The 26,474-nt window shown below is 42.5% G+C and overlaps 1 protein-coding gene across 5 annotated transcripts; it reads right to left on the bottom strand.

Moving 5' to 3' along the window:
- Positions 1-422: 422 nt before the first annotated feature.
- Positions 423-25,518, bottom strand: rbbp8 (retinoblastoma binding protein 8). 5 transcript variants are annotated; one of them, XM_079489945.1, is made up of 20 exons: positions 25,200-25,518; positions 22,440-22,584; positions 22,172-22,214; positions 20,743-20,838; positions 18,542-18,657; positions 18,003-18,069; positions 16,963-17,153; positions 13,897-13,986; positions 13,141-13,208; positions 12,417-12,469; positions 11,742-11,874; positions 11,137-11,268; positions 8,505-8,661; positions 6,371-6,465; positions 6,122-6,233; positions 5,651-5,809; positions 4,933-4,993; positions 3,613-3,700; positions 2,333-2,474; positions 423-1,043 (listed from the first exon to the last, which is right to left on the bottom strand). In XM_079489945.1, exons 2-20 carry the CDS (start codon positions 22,558-22,560, stop codon positions 922-924), a joined length of 2,046 nt encoding a protein of 681 aa, XP_079346071.1. In that variant the 5' UTR covers positions 22,561-22,584; positions 25,200-25,518; the 3' UTR covers positions 423-921. The 5 variants fall into 5 exon arrangements, with proteins under 5 accessions (XP_079346071.1, XP_079346072.1, XP_079346075.1 ...); XM_079489946.1 differs by having other exon boundaries at positions 13,141-13,205; XM_079489949.1 differs by having other exon boundaries at positions 13,147-13,205.
- Between the last annotated feature and the right edge of the window lie 956 nt (positions 25,519-26,474).

Here is a 26,474-nt window from a genome sequence, read left to right as displayed (position 1 = left end):
TGCTATTTTTGAAAAATCGAAGAACGACTGACATAGAAACATAGCTTTTTCAGAAAACTGTCAGGATGTAGAAGACATTTTTAGAATCTGATCTCAGGTCAAAATGGGTTAAGGATTTAGGTATTTACATTTAAGCCTGTTTTATTTACAGCATAAGGGCTGAAACCACCACTTGACCCGTGTGTCCCCAGGCCAAGGGCAGTGGGTGTCAACCTTTTCTGAACCGGGACCCATTTGAAAACCATGTAGGTCTTTGTGGCCGCGCACATCGTTTATTTTAATGGTCAAACGATTGTGTTCAACCTCGGATCAATAGGGCACCGAAGCCTGGCGTCAATATCGCTAGAGTGATCTTAGATTGCCTCATATACAAACTGTAAGAGACAAATCATATCAATATGTATGAAGAAGAAAATCAAATTATGTTGGAAATGTTTAATTTTGATGGTGTCATAATTAAACTTAATTGTCTCCAATTCCAAGTCTGCAATTTACATGAAATCTTTCACAGACTTTCCTACTAGGCTGAGGAATACTTTTCACATTGGCCTGTTTTTGCAAAACCCATTTTTGGAACAAAATGCCTCAAATCATCCAATTGCCATCCAAGGCGTAAGAAAGTTAATATTGATATGGCACACTGACTATCAAAATAAGAACATGGCACTTGATGTCAAAGGTTGCTGCCCACTGCTGTAATGTATAAACATTCAACTAATACAGAGGTACAGTATATATTCTTGTTCACCAGGTACTAGCACTCGAACAGAATGTGACTAACAGTAGACACTTAAATCATTGGAGCTTTTATTTTAGCAATGCGTGCAGAAAAATAAACATTAAAATCATATAAATTATTGGTTCAAGTATTAGCAGAACTATACACAGTAGTTCCTGTAGACTAGAGAGATGCATTAGTGTCTAGGATCGTTTTGGAGAAAACAACCCGTCCTCCTCCTCCTTACGTTTTGGAGAAAACAGCGCATTGAAAGGTTGTCTTCTCCGCATACGTGGCTCTGGGTTGTTGTCTTCCTTGATGTAACCTGAAATATTTTCAAAACACAAGCAAACAAATATTGTAAGTGTGTTTGTCTTTAATATTTATCCCATGATTTTGTAGCCCATTTTTCCACCCAGTGTTAATTATCTAATTTAATACACTGACACCAAGCTAGACAGGAACGCCCAAAAACGTCACATCCGGTTTTAGCCTGGGGTAAGAATTTTCTATGGCTGCCAATGCAACTTGGTCCAATCCTTAATCACATACGGACAAACATCTATGCCGATGCTATCTAACTTGCGGAGGTAGCGTGCCTTGTCCACGGGCAACAGATCTTTCAACGTATGGCATTGCAAATACGTTTGATAATCGCTACTCTGCTCAATATTGTTTTGAAAATGCCGCAAATTGCATTGCAGTGAACGAGCGCAAATCACAACTTCCCCAGGGGGTGGGCGGAGTCACAGTTTGAGGCGCTGATTACGCGCCGTGGTGTCAGTGTATCCTGGGCGCTACAGCGGACTGACCTCATGCTACCTTCTATGGAGTCCAAGCTGCTTCTTTTCACCTGACAGCGGAAGGTTTCCCCGGCACGATTCTTGCTCAAATTTAGAAACTGAGATCTCATACCGTGGGGTGTCTGAATCTAGATTTGTTTTTGTTCGATTAAGTGTGCAGCACTACAGTGCAGTTAGCCTGGTGAAACCACTCCCCCTGCTGGACAACATTTTGCATTCTGCCAGAAGGGTGAGTCTGGAATCTCTCGGGCAGAGACGATGTACTCCGGAGTCCGGACCAATTCTGTCCGGAGTGATATGCGGCTGTATGTGGCCGCTAGAGGCGGGCGGGATCAACGCGAGACTTATGACATATTGAAGCTGTGCCATAGCGCAAATGCACAGCTGCCCCCCTTTGCCAACTTGTAGACTTTTGTATTGTTCTTAAAGAACTTTGAATCTGTTTAAACCAATGACCTCTTCCATACAGGAAAGGATACCAAATAAGCCAGCTGGCTTCTTCCCTTCCTTGCATTGTATTTTTGTTCTTTGATATGTTATTGTCTATTTTTTTGTACTACGTGCTAAATAAATAAACCTAAACCTAAATGTAAACTCAACCTAACAAGACTACAACTCGAGATTATTATGGAGATATCCGATTTTTTGTCCCGCTGCTTCCGGGTTCATCGTTTCTGCTTGAGAGAGCCCAGATGCAGGCAGGAGGAGGGAACTCGTGAACTCAATACTGCCGCAATCTGGCAGTCAGGTTGCAGTGCAGTACCTTTGCCACGAAAAAACTATTTTGCGTGACATTGTCCGTGAGTTATACCTCTTTCAACGCAGGTTTGGGTCGATGGGAATCCAACCTCCCAGAAGTTCTCGGGAGTGCTGGGAGGAATGTAGCGGAAACGGTGCCTCGAACACTCCGACAGCTTCTTCTGTCTTTCCTCTTCTGGCAGGTGGGCGTAGTACTGCGGAGAGGGAGACCGTATACCTCGTTATTATGTTCACGGTGTCGCGGTGGTGTTTTTGTCGACTAGAACTGGCAGGTGGGCGTAGTACTGCGGAGAGGAAGACCGTATACCTCGTTATTATGTTCACGGTGTCGCGGTGGTGTTTTTGTCGACTAGAACTAAGACGAAAAATTAGATTTTTTTTTCACTGACTAATACTAAATGGTAACTAAGCTATGATGACTAAAACTGAGACTAAATGTGTTGACAATTTCGTCATCAAAGAAAAACTAGACTAAAACGTTAGGAAGGGACTAGTGGACAAGAGATCCAGTACAAGTCATTTTACACTTGGTTGCATGCTCACGTTGCATGCTGGTTGCATGCTGGTTGCGTGGTGAGCTTGTAGATCGGCTATTTTCAGCAAGTGTAAAACGAGCCATTACGACGGCATGGAGGCCCCGCCAAAATACATTTCAGTCGACTAAATCAACTGTAGATTTAAGTCGACTAAAATCTTATTATATTTAGTCGACTAAAACTAGACCAACACTAAAACATTCCAGGTGACTAAAATGTGACTGAAACTAAATGAAAACTATTGAAGAGACTAGGGGACAAACTAAAATCAAAATGTGCTGCCAAAAACAACACTGCAGCAATACTGTCAAATAGGCATGTAACGATTCACTCAACTCACAATACGATTTTTCACGATATTAAAATATATATATATATAAGAAAAATTACAGTTTTTTTAATTTTATATAATTTATCTTCCCCCCCTGATATTTTTTATTTAACTACATTGCAAAAGAAGTAGCATTACTTTTGACAGTGCAGAAACATAATTGCCTTCCTTGATGAGCATCAACGACCATCATCACCTGGGCACAGACACACACAGCTCCCCTCTACAGTGCTCTACTACTGAAAGTGACTATCATTTCTCTCCAAAAGCACTTGAATATGATGGAATATGACTAAAGCTCACATTTCACATCACACACTAGCCCCCCTAAAAAAAATGAAAGTTGTTTTTTTTATTTCAATGAATCGATTCATATTGTCGGGATTAATATAGATATATATCGATATACGATATCGTTACATGCCTACTGTCAAATGCTTGTATTAGCCAAACCAACCAACTCACTGTGTCACATTCCTTGCATGTGCTGCCCTTAAGCTTCCGTCTTTCCTCTTTGTTGCGAACCACTGCCACGTGTGCATACGTTGGGTGTCTGACGCAGAGAGATACATGTTACACTTTTAATACATTTTTATTATAGATTCTGCAACCCATTTTTTCCACCCAGTGTCAATTATCTAAAGTAATCCTGGGCGCTACACTTCCTCTGCCAACCTGGGGGGGCAGCAGACTGACCTCATGCTTCCTTCTATGTATGTAGAGGAGTCCAAGCTGCTTCTTTTCACCTGACAGGGGGGAGTTTCCCCGGCCGGACGTAGCGCGTGGAAGGAACACGTTATTCCGACCAGTTCCTTTCCCCTCCATCAGGAACCCCCGGCTGACCAGGGGGAGGTAGTTTAGAGACCAGGATTACTGCATGTTTTTGTGAGGGTACCTACCCTATAGGGGACATGGGGAGAACATGCAAACTCCACACAGAAAGGCCCTTTCGCCAACCAAAGGGCCTTTCTGTGTGGCGAAATATTGTAGAACTCAAAATGACACAGTAAATGTCACAGTACAGCAAATGTTGAGATTGATTATGTAATGCAGAGTTCCCCAAGCCATTTCAACATAAATGATTATAATTAACCTGCACTTAAACCCAATTTCAAAAGTAGTGTCATTAGCCGATCTTGCCGACTTGCACATTGGCTATTTCCGTTATTTTAGAAAGTGTCTTAACCCATTTTGGGCGGGAACCCCTTTTGGTGTTAGCATTATGTTATGCTTTAGCTAATGAAAAATAGCAGATCTACAAGCTCGTAGCGCGCCACCGAGTGGCGCGCTACGAGCTTGTAGGTCTGCTATTTTTGAAAAATCGAAGAACCACTGACATAGAAACATAGCTTTTTCAGAAAACTGTCAGGATGTAGAAGACATTTTTAGAATCTGATCTCAGGTCAAAATGGGTAAATTTAATTTATTTTATCCCCCCCCATCAACTTAGTTGTTAGTTTTGCAGAATGTTTGCCCCGGGACAGGGACACTAGGATTCATGTGTGTTTTTTAACGCATTTTGACCTGAGATCAGATTCTAAAAATGTCTTCTACATCCTGACAGTTTTCTGAAAAAGCTATGTTTCTATGTCAGTCGTTCTTCGATTTTTCAAAAATAGCAGACCTACAAGCTCGTAGCGCGCCACTCGGTGGCGCGCTACGAGCTTGTAGATCTGCTATTTTTCAATAGCTAAAGCATAACATAATGCTAACACCAAAAGGGGTTCCCGCCCTGAAGAAAAGCCAGTTGAAGCATTGCTAAGACGCCAAAACAACAATACTCACCCAGCTTTGTTTTCCTTAGCATCATCTCCAGGGTTTTCAGCAAAGTCGTGTTCTTTTTGGACTGAACAAAAGCAAAAAGGCAAAGAAATATTTCCTTAACACAATCAGCGCCGTGAATGGGTGCCTTCAAAATAGAAGCTCTGGGGTGCCGGGAAGACATGACTGCTTTTACTCTGTTGCCTTTTTTTGCTATTATTTGAATGTTTTTTACATTCATTTATGCTTTTTTGTATTGCTCTGTAAAGCACTTTGAGTTGCATGTCATTTACAATTTACAATTTACAATTTAGGCATTTAGCAGACGCTCTTAATCCAGAGCGACTTACAATAGGCAAGAACAAAAAGCATGGGAATACATCACATATGTAAAAAAATGCATTTATCGCGAAACATGCGTAAGCTAAGACCGTGACTAGAACATATCTATATAATGACACTATACATATAAACTATAACTAGAACATATCTATATAATGACACTATACATATAAACTACACATATATGCTATACTATGCTGTACATATATACTATGAAGTGCTATGACTACATACAATGCACTTATTGTGCTGTCTACATGACATGCTATAAGTCTGTTTCAAATGCTATATAAGTCTAAGAAGTGCTGTCTAAGGGGGTAGGGTAAGTGCTATGGGCCATGATGGCCCATAGCACAAATAAAGAGTATTAATATTATTATTATTATTAGTATTGACCTACCATTTTCCGCCACCTCCTCTTCCTCCCCCTGCTCCTCTTCATCAGTACATCGCTCGTCGTGGTCCAGGTGTGTGAGGCTGTGGTAAGACTTGTACTCTCCGCAGACTGTAGTGTCAAACATTTCATCCAGGCTGTCGTTGGCCTTCTGGTGACGATGTCCTTCAGAGTAAAGCAGAGGAGAAAGTTAGGCATATATTCCTGCTCAGTTCTTGTGTTCACTTCCAGAGTGTCAACTACGCTGCACTAACCCCTTTTGGTGTTAGCCTTATGTTATGCTTTAGCTATTGAAAAATAGCAGATCTACAAGCTCATAGCGCGCCACCGAGTGGCGCGCTACGAGCTTGTAGGTCTGCTATTTTTGAAAAATCGAAGAACGACTGACATAGAAACGTAGCTTTTTCAGAAAACTGTCAGGATGTAGAAGACATTTTTAGAATCTGATCTCAGGTCAAAATGGGTTAAAGCAGTTACCAGAGCCGTCCCCTGTGTGCTGTGCGTGCGTTCCCCGGCCTTGGAGCATGCTGTGACTGATGAACGTGCAGTCAGCGTCCACGGTCTCTGTCTGGTTGTGTGGCCTGTCCTCCTGTCGAGCGTAAACAGAACACTTTATTTACGGAGCACTTATTGCTCTTTAATAAACCTGCGTGTTAAAAGAATCAGGTGTGTGGCCCGGACACCAGCTGGCGTGAGCCCAAATGAGGTTATAATAAGCGGACAGACCCTAACCTCCGGGCTGTCGGGGCTGCCAGTGTGGTACTGGGAGAGGGCCGCAGCAGGGTCGATGCTCCACGTCTGATCCACCTCAGCCTTCCGTTCTGATGGGGGAAGCAAAGGTTAGCAGAGGGGCTTGGCTGCTGCTCCGTCCAACTGCAATACAATAGAGTAGTGGTTCGCAAAATGGAACCACTGGTCTAAACAGGCTCATTCATAGTCTGGATTTTCGGTGGTGGGGTGACCACCGCTCCGGTGGTGAGGTGACCACCGCTCCGGTGGTGAGGTGACCACCGCTCCGGTGGTGAGGTGACCACCGCTCCGGTTGGTGAGGTGACCACAGCTCCGGTGGTGAGGTGACCACCGCTCCGGTTGGTGAGGTGACCACCGGCGCTGAAATAACGTTGAGCGGTGGTGAGTGAAAACAGACAGAAGGGCTGGGGCGGTGGTTTGCTCTTCACTGCGGCTCGTGACGTCATGTTGTTGTTGGTCACCTCACCACCGAAAATCCAGACTATGAATAACGCTTAGGACTAGGGATGTCCGAATTCCGCCGCACTGCAACTCCCCCTCCACTAACCCCCCCACCACCAGATGACGACATCACCATAACTCATAACGCTGATTGATCTACGACGGAGAAGTACATGGGAAGTATTGGGAGATATCTTTGAACTCAGAATGGGACATAAATACCTGGAAAATGTTCACCACTCTTTGTTTTTGTTTTTATATTTTATTTTCCCCTTTTTACAATACTACCTTTGTTTGGACATACTTGACTGAATACTAAATACCTGTCTGATAGGTTGTTTTATACTCAGATATTCGATGTTAGCACAGACCTGTTGTCTGGGAGACCAAGCTGGGGCTCAACAGATGTCATATCACTGTACACTAAGTTCCTGTTTTTTAGCAGTTAGTTAGTGTTGGAAGGGCCTCCTGTGACCCAGGAGATTACCTTTCCGCTCATGAGGTATTGCTTTATGAAAGAAACCTCGAGTTGGAAGTCCTGTCTTTGTTTATATGTTTTTATTTCTTAATTTAAAGCTTTATATTAATGTATATAATGTTTTATATTAATGTATATAATGATGAGAAGTTAAGGCCGCCTTGGGTTCACAATGACAATATTTGTACAACATAGGATAGCACAGATTATAATGAGACGATAATTAGACTTAATGTTAACAAGCTACAGAACCCAATTAAGATAAGTAAATTGATAGAGAAAACCAATAATTAAAAATCATACAAATACTGGTAAAAACGGATAATATACACGGAAATAGATATTTGATGAATGACCATTGGATGTATGTGTGAGAAAGGAAAATGGGTGAGACTAAACTAGTGTGAAGACATACTAATAAGGGCATACTACGTAGGTGTGTTTGCTATTTGTCGTTGCTGTAATGTTAGTTAAGGCTATTATTGGTACTATTTTCTTGTCACATATTAAGGTCTGATTATATTCATGAAAATATTAATGGTAATGAATCAACAGAATATCTGTGCGAAAAACAGACTTTGCCAAAGCGAATGATCGGTTTGAAAACACTGCGGAAAAGATTGACACCATCTTAGCATAGGACCTCAATCTATTTGGACTGGATGACTCGTCGCATTCTGAATGTTAACAATTGAAATGTAACAATTATATTGTACTGTGATGCCCGAGAGAACTTGCTTATTCTCAAAAACAGCTTAAGTTTAAAAAAAAAAAGAAGACTAGGGATGTCCCAATGTGTTAGCCGATACCGAATACCGATACCAGTGTTGTGATCTCGTGTTGTGTTTATAGCTATATATCTCTTGTTGTGTTTATAGCAGACTCCTCACTCAAATGTGCACTTGCAGTTTGGGCAACTCCAAAGCAAACTCCACATGCCCCAGCATTTTATTTACCTGCCATAGTGTCAACCCCTTACCCCTGTGTCGGATCGGTGGATAGACTGGCATATTCGCAGATACCGATATGACCCGATATCATATGACAAATAAGGGTCAAATAAAGGATAGCGATACTTTTCCGATACAGTCATCTCTATCTAAGACCAAACTACAACACTCGGGAAGGAGGGTAATCGGACCAGATAAATCGGGCCAGGCTGATGAAGCCGGGGCGACGTCTTCAACTCACCGTGCTCCTCGGCGGAGGCGAGGGGAGCGTTCAGGTCTCGCAGGACGCTCCGTGTCCTTCCTTCGTCGCTCTTCCTCTTCGTCTTGTCGGCGGGACTCAGAAAGGAAACGTCCGGCTTTTGGGCGCCGGGAGGAGCTCCGTTTTGCACGGACAGCACCTGGCAGATGACACACATATTAGACAGCATGTTTTAACCCATTTTGGGCAGGAACCCCTTTTGGTGTTTTAAACATTATGTTATAATTTAGCTATTGAAAAATAGCAGATCTACAAGCTCATAGCGCGCCACCGAGTGGCGCGCTACGAGCTTGTAGGTCTGCTATTTTTGAAAAATCGTGGAAATATTTATTTCAGAAAACTGGAGGATTTAGAAGAATTCTTTTAAATGTTGAGGTCAGGCCTAAATGGGCTAAAAGCCGGCTGGGACACAGCTGTTTCCCAAACAGTGGATCATGGAGACATTTGTATGGGTGACAGTTCCTTTATTTATTTTTTGTTTCCTATATTTTGTTTTTAATTATGTTTAATTATGTGTATGTTGAGACCCAATGTGGGGGCGTCGTGTCCGCTGTCCGAGGTTGGTTTGGTTGGTCTGTACGTTAGCTAAATAACTCAAGAAGAATGAATGGCCCAATGTGGATGAAGCTCAGATAGGATAAAGGTAAGGCTGCCCCGAGGACTTGATACAGTTTTTTTGTTTTAGTCACTGATGGCAGAAGACTGGTGTAGGTAGGGATTATCCCATGGTACACCCACGGTATTCTGATATGAATACAGCAGTGGTTCCCCAAAATGACACTCATTAGCCCACGGGACCCCCGTTAGAGAAGACATGCCAGGGACCCCCATAAGAGAACATTTGTACAGCTCTAGCAGTCATTTTCAACTATTTTCATTTCAAGGACCCCCCCCCCCAGTTTCATATGCAACAGGCTACGGACTCTCATTTATATCTCTGAGACCCCAATTTATATTGTAAAATCAATGTTAATTTAACTCTGAGAGTGTACAAATGGAACCAAATGGACCCGTTACATTTGCACACTCTCAGAGTTACAGACCCATAAGGGTCCAAACTATCATTTAGCTGGGGACCCCCTGGAACTCCCTCAAGGACCCCACTTTGGGAACCACTGCTATACAGAATATCAAGAATATATCAGAATATCAAGGTCTTCTGAATTGATGCTATAACCTAGAGTGTATCGCCATCTTCTGGCTAGAATAAGTAGTTCACTGTGTTCAAAAAGGATTCAATTGCAAAAGTAGCAGATTATCCAGCTCGAACAGTTTCAAGCGTCTGCTTGAATGCGGCCCCGGAGACGAGTTTTATACAGCCCGCAGCTTTATATATTAACCTGGGCATTTCCCAGAGTATAATTTGTCAGGATTGCTTGTTCCTCGTTTTCTCATTCTGAAGGGATCAAAGACATTTCATTTAATTTGTATTTGTTTTACGTTGGCCCTAGGTTGATTTTTCTGCCTTTATTGATAGATTGATTGATAGACTGACAGAGAGATGGGGGGGAAGACACACGGCAAAGGCCGTCGGGATAGGGGAGTCGAACCCGCGGCACGGCGGCAGGCTGGCTCAGCAGCCTAGGTGCTCAAGACGGTTGAGCTAACCGCCCATGCCCCCCCTAGGTTGATTTTTGACATTTTCTAATATGGCCCCCTTTGAAAAAAACTAAACAAAACACGACACAAACAGTTAGAATATGGAGATATGAGGTATCTGCCCGACAGTGAGGATAAATCGAGTCAGTCGGACCTTTCAGATTATCTCACACATAGTCCAGTAATAATGTAATTTGACCTCAATCTAATTGCAAAAAAAACAAACTCAACTGATTTTGCATCTTCGATATATGCTGAATAACAGAAAAAAGGTTGCCTGGAATTGTCTGAGGGGAAAGTGTTGAAAATGGCCTGTACAGTATGGCCACCATTGGCATCCTATTATAAGGCAATATTTTCCAAATGTCCTTGTGCTTTAAGTAGTTTTTGTGTTTGTGCAAAACTAATGCTTGGAATGGATTCAGCATCATGAAAACCCCCTAGTTTGATATGTCACATGCTACTTAAAGCATAAGGACATTTAGAAAATATTGCTTTATAATAGGATGCCAATGGTGGCCATACTGTACAGGCCATTTTCAACACTTTCCCCTCAGACAATTCCAGGCAACTTTTTTTTGAGTGGTGTAAACCACTCCTACACCTGGCTTTGTTAGTCTGTGCAGAAAAAATGAGCATGGTTGCTATGTTCACCCTGTTCACCCGGGTGTGACTTTTTAAGTGGTGTAAACCACTCCTACAACTGGCTTTGTTATTGAGTGGTGTAAACCACTCCTACAACTGGCTTTGTTAGTCTGTGCAGAAAAAATGAGCATGGTTGCTATGTTCACCCTGTTCACCCGGGTGTGATTTCATTACGTCAGACATGATTTCATTACGTCAGACATGCTATATAAGACCATACACCACTCAGTTCACACGGGTGTGATTTTTCTGTTATTCAGGATATATTGAAGATGCAAAATCAGCTGAGTTTATTTTTGTTTTGCAATTAGATTGAGGTTGACCCTGTATTTTCCATAGATTTCCTGTACTAACGGGACAACAGCCTCACCTTGTGGGCGGCCGATGGCTCCTGTTTGCAGACGTGACTAGTAGTCGTGACTCGCTCCTCTCGCGCAGCGTTGTTCTGTAGGGAGACCGCGGCGATGATGGTGGTGTTCTTCTTCCTCTTCTCCATCACCACCTCATGGAATAAAGCAAAAATAAAAATCTCAAGACATGAGAATGTAATGATGATGTTTTAGGTGGTCGAGCAGCTGAAGAAATCACAGATTTGAGGCATTAAGGTTGCTCTTATGACATTTTTGTAGATTTTTTTATATTTTCGGTGCACGGCACGCTTTCACATGAGGCTTCTATGGAATCCAAATGGACTGAAATCAGTCGCGGCGACTGAGAACTTTAACCCATTTTGAGCGGGAACCCCTTTTGGTGGTTACATACATTATGTTATAATTTAGCTATTGAAAAATAGCAGATCTACAAGCTCATAGCGCGCCACCGAGTGGCGCGCTATGAACTTGTAGGTCTGATATTTTTGAAAAATCGTTAAAATGTGCCTCAAATCTTTCAGAAAATTGTCATGATTTAGAAAACTTTTTTTTTTTAAATTTCGACGTCAGGTCTAAAGGGGTGAATCCATGTGCACCACCACACCTCCTGGACGAGGTCCTGCTTCCTGCGCTTGGCCTTGTGAAGCACGCCGGGGGGGAGGAGCGACGGGGACGCTCCCGTGTCGTCCGGGTGGAGGACGGAGAAGCCTGGACCCTGACGCGTCCTGAACGAAGACCTGTGGACAGGGATGTAACCGATGAGACATTTTGGCCCGATATCGATATCATTAATTGCCGTTATGGCTGATAACCGATGTCGATATGATCTAATTCTGTTTTGGCCAATCCGAAAAAGGCTTATAAACAATGAATTTGAAAAAAATGAAATGCGTCTTTATTCTAAAACTAGGGATGAACAGTTATTGAAATGTTTGGCCAATATGGCAGGAAAATGAGTGCTCTGTGTTCTGGTCTGTGGAATGTAAAATAAGAGCACAGTTTACATATAATGTGCTGTTTTCACTGTTGCTACATTTAAACTGTGAACCCATAGTCATATTCATAGCAATAATTAGCAAATTATCTAATTTCAAAGCAATAGGATTGAGCCCCCCCCCCCCCCAACACGCGAGTGCGAGAGCGCGCACACACGCAAACACACGCAGTGTTATACAGTGTGACACTAGTAACCAATGCAGTTGCAGTGTTACATAGATGCATGATATTAACAATATTTTCACTGTTACATAGTGGCAATACCATGTTGTTGGTTTCCTACCTTGAAGGAACCTTGTACTGCTGAGGAGTCGAGGAGCCTTGTTCCTCTTTGTTCTAAAAAAAACAAAAAACACACAATGCTCTGTTTGTAACACATTGAAGCCCAAACTGCATCAACGTTAGGCCCGAGTCACTAATTAGCTGGACAACAGGCAAACGACCAATGCACACAAAGGCTTTTCAACGACAGCAAAACAAACTAAAAGTTTCATTAGTCTCCCAATTGTTCATTATACACAGCAGATGTCAATTCATTCATTATTCACCATTCATTCTGTGAACCAGTGGCACTCACAAGTCACAAGTGTCACAATACTAAGTAAGACACATTTCCTCAGCGTGTCACTTTGTGCCACGCGCTGGAAGCATGTACTTGAAAGTGAAATGACTTTCATAATCTGAATTCTTTACATAAACCTTCTCTTCTGGGGGGGGGGGGGGCAAATATGGCAGGACAAAAAGTAGAAGGCATTTGTAGAAGTGTTTCACTGAAACTTCAGGGACACTCGAGTCCATTTCAGATACTGAGGCCAAAGACGAAAAAGACAAGCAAACAAATAGAAACATTCGAGTTTGCACACAAGGTATTTAATGTTATTACGGATTACCACTACAAAACAATAATGTTGGGAGCTGGAGGATCCTGTGTGCGGACTCAAATATTTCAAAGACCTCATGTGTGCACATCATGACCCATCCACGCAGGATGTGAGGAAGTTGCTCACCAGTACCTTGGGAACATCCAGGCGACACGTTTCTGCCACTACAAGTACATCATCCAGACCGGGACCTTCTGAAATGAAAACAGACATGTTCTTGGTAAAAAGAACATCCTGCCACGGGCCACTTTTAACCACGTTCAAGTTGGATGTAGATAGCATGGAATAAAGTAAAATCAAATCTCAAGATTGAAAATGTAATGATGATGTTATAGGGGGTTCATGTGTTTGGTCCGACGGAGCATTGGTCCGAACGACAACCTACCTCAAACCCTCACCTCCCACGGGGCAGCAAACCTAAACCTATCCCTCTCCCGACCTCCAACGCACCTCGGACCAATGCTCCTTCGAACCAATGCTCCGTCGGACCATAGTATGCCTCCCGTTATAGGTCGACCAGCTGAAGAAATCGTGACATTTCTGAGACATTCATGTTTCTGGAAGATGCTTCTAAACTTGTGTTCTATTGCTTATCTTAAAATAACTAATGACTGAAAATAGCTCATCTACAAGCTCACAACACGTCACAATGCGACGTGTTGTGAGCTTGTAGATCTGCTATTTTCGGTGTGCACAAACACTGGCTTCTATGTAATCCAAATGACTGAAATCAGTTGTGGCGACAGAGAACTTTAATCCATGAGGTTAAATACATCACATAATTAATCAAAATAACTACATAATTGCTGCTTATCTAGATAGACAAGACATATTTATACTCATGTCAAAAGGTGTGGGTTTTGGAGATGAAGGCATACGTACGTGACGTCTGTGTCATGTCCATCTGACATGTGTCTGGTACCAGCACTTCTCCAGCGCCCTGCAACATCTCCAGACTCTCCTTGTTCAACTCTGCCACGGAGAAGCACACAGACAGTTTATTATCCCATTTTGACCCGAGACCAGATTCTACAAAATGTCTTCTTAATCCTGACAGTTTTCTGAAAAGCCCTATGTTTCATGTTTTTATCAGTGGTTCTCAAACGATTTAATGTCAAGAACCCCCGGCCAGAATGATATGTATTTGCCTTCTCAAAATGTTTAGTTTCAGGGTCTCCCAAAAAAACGTTTGCTGTGAACGAATATATATTCAAAGATTTGCACCACATTTTTATTTTGTTCCTGCTGTACAACATACACAAATCACAGATTGAGGCTTTAAGCTTTGCCTTTATGAAATATTCGAGAACCCTTCTTATGGTTTTTAACCCATTCTGAACGGGAACCCCTTTTGGTGTTTTAACTAAGCATTATGTTATACTTTAGCTATTGAAAAATAGCAGATCTACAAGCTCATAACGCGCGCTACGAGCTTGTAGGTAAAGTTTTTTTTATTTCGACGTCAGACCTAAATGAGATGCTTCTGAAGACATTGCTATTTTGACCACCACCAAAATGCTCTAATCTTGAAAGGATAACTGAAAATAGCCAATCTAACAGGCTCTCAATGCATCACAGACATGCACATTGTTGTGAGCTTGTAGATTTTAGGTGTGCAACATGCTTCCATTATAACAGGGGTTTTCAACATTTTTATACTGAAGTACCACCACAGAAAATATCTGGCACTCCAAGTACCACCGTAATAACTGATGTTAAAACACAGCAGCGTAGACCTGCCCTTTGTGTTCCATTCCTATAATAACTGATGTTAAAACACAGCAGCGTAGACCTGCCCTTTGTGTTCCATTCCTATAATAACTGATGTTAAAACACAGCAGCGTAGACCTGCCCTTTGTGTTCCATTCCTATAATAACTGATGTTAAAACACAGCAGCGTAGACCTGCCCTTTGTGTTCCATTCCTATAATAACTGATGTTAAAACACAGCAGCGTAGACCTGCCCTTTGTGTTCCATTCCTATAATAACTGATGTTAAAACACAGCAGCGTAGACCTGCCCTTTGTGTTCCATTCCTATAATAACTGATGTTAAAACACAGCAGCGTAGACCTGCCCTTTGTGTTCCATTCCTATAATAACTGATGTTAAAACACAGCAGCGTAGACCTGCCCTTTGTGTTCCATTCCTATAATAACTGATGTTAAAACACAGCAGCGTAGACCTGCCCTTTGTGTTCCATTCCTATAATAACTGATGTTAAAACACAGCAGCGTAGACCTGCCCTTTGTGTTCCATTCCTATAATAACTGATGTTAAAACACAGCAGCGTAGACCTGCCCTTTGTGTTCCATTCCTATAATAACTGATGTTAAAACACAGCAGCGTAGACCTGCCCTTTGTGTTCCATTCCTATAATAACTGATGTTAAAACACAGCAGCGTAGACCTGCCCTTTGTGTTCCATTCCTATAATAACTGATGTTAAAACACAGCAGCGTAGACCTGCCCTTTGTGTTCCATTCCTATAATAACTGATGTTAAAACACAGCAGCGTAGACCTGCCCTTTGTGTTCCATTCCTATAATAACTGATGTTAAAACACAGCAGCGTAGACCTGCCCTTTGTGTTCCATTCCTATAATAACTGATGTTAAAACACAGCAGCGTAGACCTGCCCTTTGTGTTCCATTCCTATAATAACTGATGTTAAAACACAGCAGCGTAGACCTGCCCTTTGTGTTCCATTCCTATAATAACTGATGTTAAAACACAGCAGCGTAGACCTGCCCTTTGTGTTCCATTCCTATAATAACTGATGTTAAAACACAGCAGCGTAGACCTGCCCTTTGTGTTCCATTCCTATAATAACTGATGTTAAAACACAGCAGCGTAGACCTGCCCTTTGTGTTCCATTCCTATAATAACTGATGTTAAAACACAGCAGCGTAGACCTGCCCTTTGTGTTCCATTCCTATAATAACTGATGTTAAAACACAGCAGCGTAGACCTGCCCTTTGTGTTCCATTCCTATAATAACTGATGTTAAAACACAGCAGCGTAGACCTGCCCTTTGTGTTCCATTCCTATAATAACTGATGTTAAAACACAGCAGCGTAGACCTGCCCTTTGTGTTCCATTCCTATAATAACTGATGTTAAAACACAGCAGCGTAGACCTGCCCTTTGTGTTCCATTCCTATAATAACTGATGTTAAAACACAGCAGCGTAGACCTGCCCTTTGTGTTCCATTCCTATAATAACTGATGTTAAAACACAGCAGCGTAGACCTGCCCTTTGTGTTCCATTCCTATAATAACTGATGTTAAAACACAGCAGCGTAGACCTGCCCCTTGTGTTCCATTCCTATAATAACTGATGTTAAAACACAGCAGCGTAGACCTGCCCTTTGTGTTCCATTCCTATAATAACTGATGTTAAAACACAGCAGCGTAGACCTGCCCTTTGTGTTCCATTCCTATAATAACTGATGTTAAAACACAGCAGCGTAGACCTGCCCTTTGTGTTCCATTCCTATAATAACTGATGTTAAAACACAGCAGCGTAGACCTGCCCTTTGTGTTCCATTCCTATAATAACTGATGTTAAAACACAGCAGCGTAGACCTGCCCTTTGTGTTCCATTCCTATAATAACTGATGTTAAAACACAGCAGCGTAGACCTGCCCCTTCCTATTCAGCTATTATTAAACCAGGAGGAAAATGTCATTTATTCTTTAAATTGTTTTTGTTCCATTCCTAAGATAAATTTGCTGCTGCTCTGATAATGTGATTAAATCCATCTGCTAGGTGTGCTGTCATGCTCATTTCAACACGGCTGGAGAGCCTATTTCAACCAATTTCTTGGTCAGAACAACTACCTGTATTAATATAAATATTAATACAGGTTTTTGGGCGACTCCTCTGAGTACCACCAGAGGGGGCTCAAGTACCACTAGTGGTACTAGTACCAGTGCATTATAAGACTGACCGCCAAAGAGGGAGGTATGCAACGGCGGCAGGGGTTTCTCTTTGTAGCGAACGTGTTTGGTCTGGCCGTCCGTCGTCTTGCGTCTCTTTAGTTTGTTGACCGCGGGCACGGCGCTGGCGTGGAGCGGAGAGTCGGGGATCATTCCGTCTTCCTGCTCTGAGCACTGAGGAGTCTCCTCCTGGGCCTCGGAGCTGTCGATGACCAACGGCATTGGATTACGATCAAACTTTCATCTGGAAATAGGAACTCATCAACTCATCAAATAATTGCCTTGCTCCAAAACAGAGCCATCATCCACGTCGACTTCATTTCTAGACAGCGCTACAAGTGCTCCGAACCCACATGTTGAGAACAACTATTCTGCATTTGAGCCACAGCGCCACCATTTGATGAGATTTAGCCTCTCAGACCGAAAACGTCATAGAACATTTTGTAATCGGGATAAGATTTTGTCCACAATTCCATGATGTATTGCACCATAGGAGAGATAAGAGGCAAAAATAACAATCAAAATAACAATTCTTCTGCCTTCTCTAATTGTGTAGACTTCTTATGAATTAAGTAATGCAGATGTTTGACGATCATTTAACTCTTGAGCGTCAAATAAAACCAAATGGACCCAAAATGGTCCGTTTGGTTTCAATGTACTCTCGGGAGTTAAAGATTTAAGAAATAAAGGGTCCATTTGGTTTATAAATGTTTTTTTTGTGTGGCTTTCACCTTTATTTTATATTTTTTATGGAGGGACAGACAGTAGGCTGACAGGAAATGGGGAGAGAGATGGGGGGATGACATGCAGTAAAGGCCGTCGGGATCGGGAGTCGAACCCGCGGCACACTGCCAGACTGGATTACCAGCCAAGGTGCCTGGACTGCTGAGCCACGGCCCAGGCCAGGGTCCATTTGGTTAATACCAACTCTCCGTCATTTAGCTGGAGACCACCTGGCATGCCCCTCTCAAGGACCACTGGTGGTGAAACCACAGTGTTACTCTGTCCAGCACGGTCTTGAGGAGAGAAATGAGGACAGTCAGGAACTCACCTCTTCAGTCTGTCCAGCTCTTTGCTCAGTTTTCTGTTCTCGTCCTGAAGGCTGTCCTTTTCATTCTCTGTCCGACAAACAACAGAAAGTTACAATTATCAGTTATCACAAACAACACAAAGTTACAATTATCAGTTATCACAAACAACACAAAGTTACAATTATCAGTTATCACAAACAACACAAAGTTACAGTGTATATTAGAGAGTATGCACATGCATCATGTTTTTAAGTCCATTTATTTTCCCATCCAATGTCTGTTGTTTGTTGTGTTGTTTGATTTAATTCTATTTTATTTTATTTTATTTTATTTTATTTTATATGCATACAATACATGTGCCTTTTGTGAGCATGTCGACACTTCCCTACATATATTGCATTTCCTGCTTTGCTCCGGATCTGTACAGCACTTTGGTCAATCTCGGTTGTTTTAAATGTGCTCTACAAATAAAGTTTGAACACTCTGGGATTCCTTGTGAATGAAAAGTGCAATACAAATAAAATGCATTATTATTATTATTATGGGAGACAGTGCTCACTGTGCTCTGCGATGAGACGCTCGTTCTGCTGGCGTTGCTTCTCCAACTCCGTCTGTCGTTTCCTCACCTGCTCCTCCAACGGAGCACAGCGAGCACACACCGCAGTCAGCAGCAACCTGCAAACACAACCAGACACACACCACAGTCAGCAGCAACCTGCAAACACAACCAGACACACACCGCAGTCAGCAGCAACCTGCAAACACAACCAGACACACACCGCAGTCAACAGCAACCTGCAAACACAACCAGACACACACCGCAGTCAGCAGCAACCTGCAAACACAACCAGACACACACCGCAGTCAACAGCAACCTGCAAACACAACCAGACACACACCGCAGTCAGCAGCAACCTGCAAACACAACCAGACACACACTGCAGTCAGCAGCAACCTGCAAACACAACCAGACACACACCACAGTCAGCAGCAACCTGCAAACACAACCAGACACACACCGCAGTCAGCAGCAACCTGCAAACACAACCAGACACACACCGCAGTCAGCTGCAACCTGCAAACACAACCAGACACACACCGCAGTCAGCAGCAACCTGCAAACACAACCAGACACACACCGCAGTCAGCAGCAACCTGCAGACACAACTAAAGACACACACCACAGTCAGCACAGCAGCAACCTGCAAACACAACCAGACACACACCACAGTCAGCAGCAACCTGCAAACACAACCAGACACACACCACAGTCAGCAGCAACCTGCAAACACAACCAGACACACACCACAGTCAACAGCAACCTGCAAACACAACCAAAGACACACCGCAGTCAGCAGCAACCTGCAAACACAACCAGACACACACCGCAGTCAGCAGCAACCTGCAAACACAACCAGACACACACCAGTCAACAGCAACCTGCAAACACAACCAAAGACACACCGCAGTCAGCAGCAACCTGCAAACACAACCAGACACACACCGCAGTCAGCTGCAACCTGCAAACACAACCAGACACACACCAGCCAGCACAGCTGCAACCTGCAAACACAACCAGACACACCGCAGTCAGCTGCAACCTGCAAACACAACCAGACACACCGCAGTCAGCAGCAACCTGCAAACACAACCAGACACACCGCAGTCAGCAGCAACCTGCAAACACAACCAGACACACTAGTCAGCAGCAACCTGCAAACACAACCAGACACACACCAGTCAGCTGCAACCTGCAAACACAACCAGACACACACCAGTCAGCTGCAACCTGCAAACACAACCAGACACACACCGCAGTCAGCAGCAACCTGCAAACACAACCAGACACACACCGCAGTCAGCTGCAACCTGCAAACACAACCAGACACACACCGGTCAGCAGCAACCTGCAAACACAACCAGACACACACCAGTCAACAGCAACCTGCAAACACAACCAAAGACACACCGCAGTCAGCAGCAACCTGCAAACACAACCAGACACACACCGCAGTCAGCAGCAACCTGCAAACACAACCAGACACACCGCAGTCAGCAGCAACCTGCAAACACAACCAGACACACACCAGTCAGCAGCAACCTCCAAACACAACCAGACACACACCAGTCAGCTGCAACCTGCAAACACAACCAAAGACACACCGCAGTCAGCAGCAACCTGCAAACACAACCAGACACACACCGCAGTCAGCTGCAACCTGCAAACACAACCAGACACACACCGCAGTCAGCAGCAACCTCCAAACACAACCAGACACACACCACAGTCAGCTGCAACCTCCAAACACAACCAGACACACACCACAGTCAGCTGCAACCTCCAAACACAACCAGACACACACCACAGTCAGCTGCAACCTCCAAACACAACCAGACACACACCACAGTCAGCAGCAACCTGCAAACACAACCAGACACACACCACAGTCAGCTGCAACCTCCAAACACAACCAGACACACACCACAGTCAGCTGCAACCTCCAAACACAACCAGACACACACCACAGTCAGCTGCAACCTCCAAACACAACCAGACACACACCGCAGTCAGCTGCAACCTCCAAACACAACCAGACACACACCGCAGTCAGCTGCAACCTCCAAACACAACCAGACACACACCGCAGTCAGCTGCAACCTCCAAACACAACCAGACACACACCGCAGTCAGCTGCAACCTCCAAACAGAACCAGACACACACCGCAGTCAGCAGCAACCTGCGTATTTTAGTCCCTTACCTCCCCTCCAGCTTAGCGATAGTGTCCTGCAGGCCTTTCTGAACCTCCTTCAGCTGCTGGCTACGACCGTAGAACTCCTCCAGCCTCTGAGCATCACTGTAGGAAGCACAACAACCCGGTCAACGGTCAACTATCCATTATCTTCTCTTAGTAATAATTCTGTTGATTTTCAATTAACCAAAATCAAGTTTTTTGGAAGAAAACAAATGTATGTATATATATATATATATATATATATGGTCAAATGAACGTGAACATATATTTGTCTAAATCAATTTGTCTGATTAACCACTTAAGCCCTATTTGATACATCGGTGTTGCACAGCAATTCAGTAAATAGCTGTTCTAAAAGCTTACAACACATCGCGAAACATTGGGAGCTTGTAAGTCGGTTACTTTTTGAAAAATCAATAATGTTGATTCATCATCAATTCAATTGCTTAGTTTTGATTGTTGAAATCCTAGTCAATTCCATTCATTCAGAATCATGTTTCAAGTTAGAAAGCAATGTACTGTATACTAGGGTCACTTTAATGCTAGCACTTGATCTCCATTTGCAGGAATCACATCTTACAGAAGAAATGCACTCAAAGGGCAGTATTATGCGTGTCTTAAGTACCATCCTATTACTTAACTTAAGACCTGGAGGCGTGGTCAATGCTGTTTGGCCACTCAGAATAGCCAAATGGCATTGATCACGCCTCCAGGTCTTAAGTTAAGTAATAAGACCTGGTACTTAAGACACGCATAATACTGCCCAAAGTATTCCTGGTGGCGAATGCCCTAAAGCAGTGGCGAGACTCTTTACACTCAACTGAATTAACCCATTTACGTCGACGTCGACATTTAAAAAATGTCTTTTTTAAAATGGCTTTTTTTCCTGAAAAACCTCATGTTTCTATATCAGTGTGGTTCTCAATATTTCATGTCAAGGACCCCCAAAAATATATGAAATTGGCCGCGGACCCCCATCTGAAAATGTGTTTTTTCAGGGACCACCTCCCAGAAGCAAAGATTTTAGTTAAAAACTTTTGCTCTGAAAGAGTATATATTCAAAGCGAACAAGAAGGCACTGGAGCAGCTCAGACGATTTAGGCCCTTATTTTATTGGTGCAGGTAAAAAGTGACAACGTTTCGAGGTGTCAATTACATCTTCGTCAATTACATCTTCGTCAGGTCATGGTCATTCAAAGCTTTGCACCACATGTTCATGATTTTTCAAAAATAGCAGACCTACAAGCTCGTAGCGCGCCACTCGGTGGCGCGCTATGAGCTTGTAGATCTGCTATTTTTCAATAGCTAAATTATAACATAATGTTTAAAACATTCTCAGCTCCTCACATATTCCATGTCACATGTATGAAGGCATGTTGAAGCCAATGTTTTAACGTTGGTATTTAAAAAACGTAGAGCAGCACAATATACTTACAGACAACGGTCCTTTTTCAGCTTGACAACCTTTGCCTCCAATTCTGGAAATAACAAGAAAATAGTGCACCGACGCTTAGTACAAAATACAGTGCAAAAGTAAATACATAGCGTACCTTACATAGGATTAATTGCACAATTACTTTCATTTTTATATCTGCTCTCAACCACACATACAGAGAGAGAGACAGAGATTTAAAAAGTCTCTAATTTCCCCAAATTAAAGGTTGTGACTTTTTTGTTTCATCCCTAGTTGTAATGGTTCCTACCATGAAGTGCATTCTTGTGGCATTCTTTGAGCTGAAGCCATAAATCTTCAAAGAGGTCAAAACTCGGTTTGATGGTTCCACTCGATGCAGAGCTGCTGCTACTCGGTGCAGGACTACTCATCTTCACTCACTGCCGGGATCCAACCTGTGTGTGTGTGTGTGTGTGTGTGTGTGTGTGTGTGTGTGTGTGTGTGTGTGTGTGTGTGTGTGTGTGTGTGTGTGTGTGTGTGTGTGTGTGTGTGTGTGTGTGTGTGTGTGTGTGTGTGTGTGTAGAGAAAACCGAAACACATTTCAATAAATGGATCTTTATTGATCACATTCAGGTGTCGTAGTAGGCTGCAACTGCTTTAACCCATTTTGACCTGAGATCAGATTCTAAAAATGTTTTCTACATCCTGACAGTTTTCTGAAAAAGCTATGTTTCTATGTCAGTCGTTCTTCGATTTTTCAAAAATATCAGATCTACAAGCTCATAGCGCGCCACCGAGCAGATCTACAAGCTATGAGCTTGTAGATCTGCTGTTTTTCAATAGCTAAAGCATAACATAATGCTAACACCAAAACGGGTTCCCGCCCAAAATGGGGTAAGCATGATCATCATCATCAGTTTTCGACCGCGGTTGAGCTCATGGATTTCACAATCATGCCACGCCAGACTTCCCGGTCCTTCATTGCCATCCCCAGTTCCTGCTTACTGATGCATGTGTCCCTAGCGATGAGTCATGACATCAGGGAACGACAGTTTTCTACCTCTGGTCTGCTTGAAAAGATCATGGATTTTACCATTAATCATGAAACACACACAGGATAGGTACAGGTAAGAGTATAAGATAAATAAAATAAATAGCCTGCACTTGATCAGACTAAGTTAACATGATCTGTAATTCCTCATAATGTACAATCTATCACCGGTAAATGATAAGAACATACATCCATGATCCCATATACATGGATTGGATATACGGTAACAGTATTATGAACACACAGACAGTTTGAACAATGAATGAGACTGATTAATTTGTCATTAATATTAGCAAAAAGAAAAATCTATCTCTCTCATCAATGAGCGAGAGGGAATGTTACTCTTTTACCCTCGCTTTAGTATGTGATGTCTGGATAAACTCCAGTCCTACATGCAGTGGTGTACACATACATACACTAACGTATCTATATTGTAATTGAATGCAATTATAAAGAGATAGTCACTTATAAGAAGATGGATCTTTTATTGTCATGAAATCAGTTGCTGTAGGCAAGTACCAAACTCCCCAAAATATTTTGGACCTGGAAATTACAAATCTACTTGGTTTATACAGTTTTTGTGGGGGGGGGGGGGGACCTCCAGTGGCGTGGACAGTGTCACCCCATGCAACATCACCCCCTTGAATAAAATCTCCTTGTAGCTGATGGTCTGAGGTTGGCAGGTAGGTACTGTATGAGCTAACTGAAAGTCGACTCATTGACAATGGGTTGATACTCGTTTTCCCCTTACTGTCAATCTCAGTGGTTTTCAACTATTTTCATATCAAGGCCGATTATTTATTCGGCATTTGCAATTTTGAGCCAAGGACCACCATTTGATGACATTTAGCCTCAGACCCACAACAACATGTAATATTGTGTTGTGACTGTTGGATAAGATTTTGCCCACAATTCCATGCTGTATTGATGTTGTACAATCAAAAAAGCACATTTATGTCTATAGTCTAACTCTAACTTAGCCGCAATTTGCAACTCTAGATTTTTTTATAATGGGATGAATCTAGAGTTGCAATACCCTCCATTGACTCCCCACTCATCATTTTGCGTTTGCGATCTGCTTGTCTTAAACAACATTAAACTCACCAACATTGCAGCTGTAGTCCAAGCTTGAATTATTCTCTTTCAATCTGCAAAGCTTGTTTTTCATAAAAATCCCCCGTAGACATGTTATGAGCTACTTTCTGTCAAGAAGAAGAAATGTTGGAGTTTGGAAGCGCTCGTTTGTATTAAGGGGTTGCGCTGCTGCCTCCTGCATTATGTGCAAATGCGAAACAGATGCATGCAGGGACGTTCAGTGACTTACGACGAGCGCTTCCAAACTCCAGCACTTAGAAAAAGAATCACTTGCACAGAATTTCTTGACAGAAAGTAGCTCATAACATGTCTACGGGGGATTTTTATGAAAAACAAGCTTTGCAGATTGAAAGAGAATAATTCAAGCTTGGACTACAGCTGCAATGTTGGTGAGTTTAACGTCGTTTAAGACAAGCAGATCGCAAACGCAAAATTATGAGTGGGGAGTCAATGGAGGGTATTGCAACTCTAGATTCATCCCATTATAAAAAAATCTAGAGTTGCAAATTGCGGCTAACTCTAACTCTAACCTCATGTACATACTCTGTATTGAACTGTACTCTCAAGAGTAAAATTATTGTTAAACATTGCATTACTTAATTTACAAGCAGTCAACACAATTAGATAATGTAGAATCATTGTTATTTTTGTTTTGTTCTTATCTGACAAACAGCATATTCTTTAGTGTTGGGTCTGAGAGGCTAAATGTCATCAAATGGTGGTCCGTGGCTTAAAGGTCAAATAAATAATGGACCTTGATATGAAAATGGTTGAAAACCACTGTCTTAGCTTAATGCTAAGCTTCTCTCCAGTCATTGCAATTATAACAACCTGAAGCTGAACCCACTTGGTCGTGTCGTGTGTGTTAGTTATGTCTGCAGTCGGTGCACTTCATTCGATATTGAAATAAGTATATAGACTTACATTAATAATATCAGTAATGAGTATATCCTCCTCCTGTAAAGGACTTGAGCTCGAGGTTAAGATCTTAATCACAAGTTGTGTGATTCACAACAAACAACAAAACTCGCGCGCCGCTGCTTTCGCGTGCTCCTCCGTCTTTCTCCCGGGTTGTGCCCAGTGAGCCAAGCTGTTTTTTTTTGTTCCGATCAAAGAGGTAATCTCAATATGAGTCCGCCCGGCTGCAAGTTTCTTCAAGTATTATTATTACTACTACTAGTATTACTTGTAACAATACTTTGTTAATTATGTCCATGTGTTATTATATAACTCGACTGGCGAGACCTCTACAGACACTCAATAATTAGTTGGGCATTTATGCAGATAATACTGTGACACACACCGGAAACGGAACATGTTGTAGTAGGCGTTTTCTTTTTTGAGGATCTAGACCCATACTCTATGATCTAGACCTTAGCTTAGAGCAGAGCCTTATATGGCTCTGGCTTAGAGTATATCTAGACCGGATCTTACTGGTTCATTTTGGCCTGCCTGTCCCTGAATCCCCCCCCCCCCCACACACACACAGTCTCACACACACACACACACACACACACACACACACACACACACACACACACACACACACACTGTATATGTTTCTTTTCCCTTTTTACCTCATCTATGATGAATTCCTGTTCTTTGGCTATTGTCTAAGTGTCTATTTGTCTATTTAGCTATTAAAGTGTCTATTTGTACGTCTCTAAATATTTTGATGAATTGAATTGAATTGATTGATTGATTGAAATATGTATTAACAGTTTGCAGAATTACAGTACAAACTCAATACAAAGACTGTTAACTGTGAGTGGACGACCCAATTAAGCATTACACTTGTTTACAAGAGGGTCCACCATGTTCAATTCATCAAAACATTTAGAGACGTACAAATAGACACTTCTATTTGCTGGGGGGGGATTCAGATTTTACGGGGGCCAGTTTCGAAATTCAGCCATCCGTAGGTGCCCTTTGAGAGCGGTTTTGAAGGAGTCAAGGGATTCACATGTCTTAATGACTGTTGGTAGGGCGTTCCACATTTTGGAACAAGGTGAACAAGGTGGACCCTCTTGTAAACAAGAGTAATGCTTTATTGGGTCGTCCACTCACAGTTAACAGTCTTTGTATTGAGTTGTGCTTGAAATGTAGGCTACTGTAATTCTGCAAACTGTTAATACATATTTCAATCAATCAATCAATCCCACATGTAATTGTAATAACAGTGTAACATTGTTGCTATTG

Source organism: Electrona antarctica (genome assembly GCF_951216825.1).
Source record: "Electrona antarctica genome assembly, chromosome: 20".
Classification (NCBI taxonomy): Eukaryota; Metazoa; Chordata; class Actinopteri; order Myctophiformes; family Myctophidae; genus Electrona; species Electrona antarctica.
Note: the sequence above shows the minus strand (reverse complement) of the source record. Positions and strands in the feature narration are given on the sequence as shown.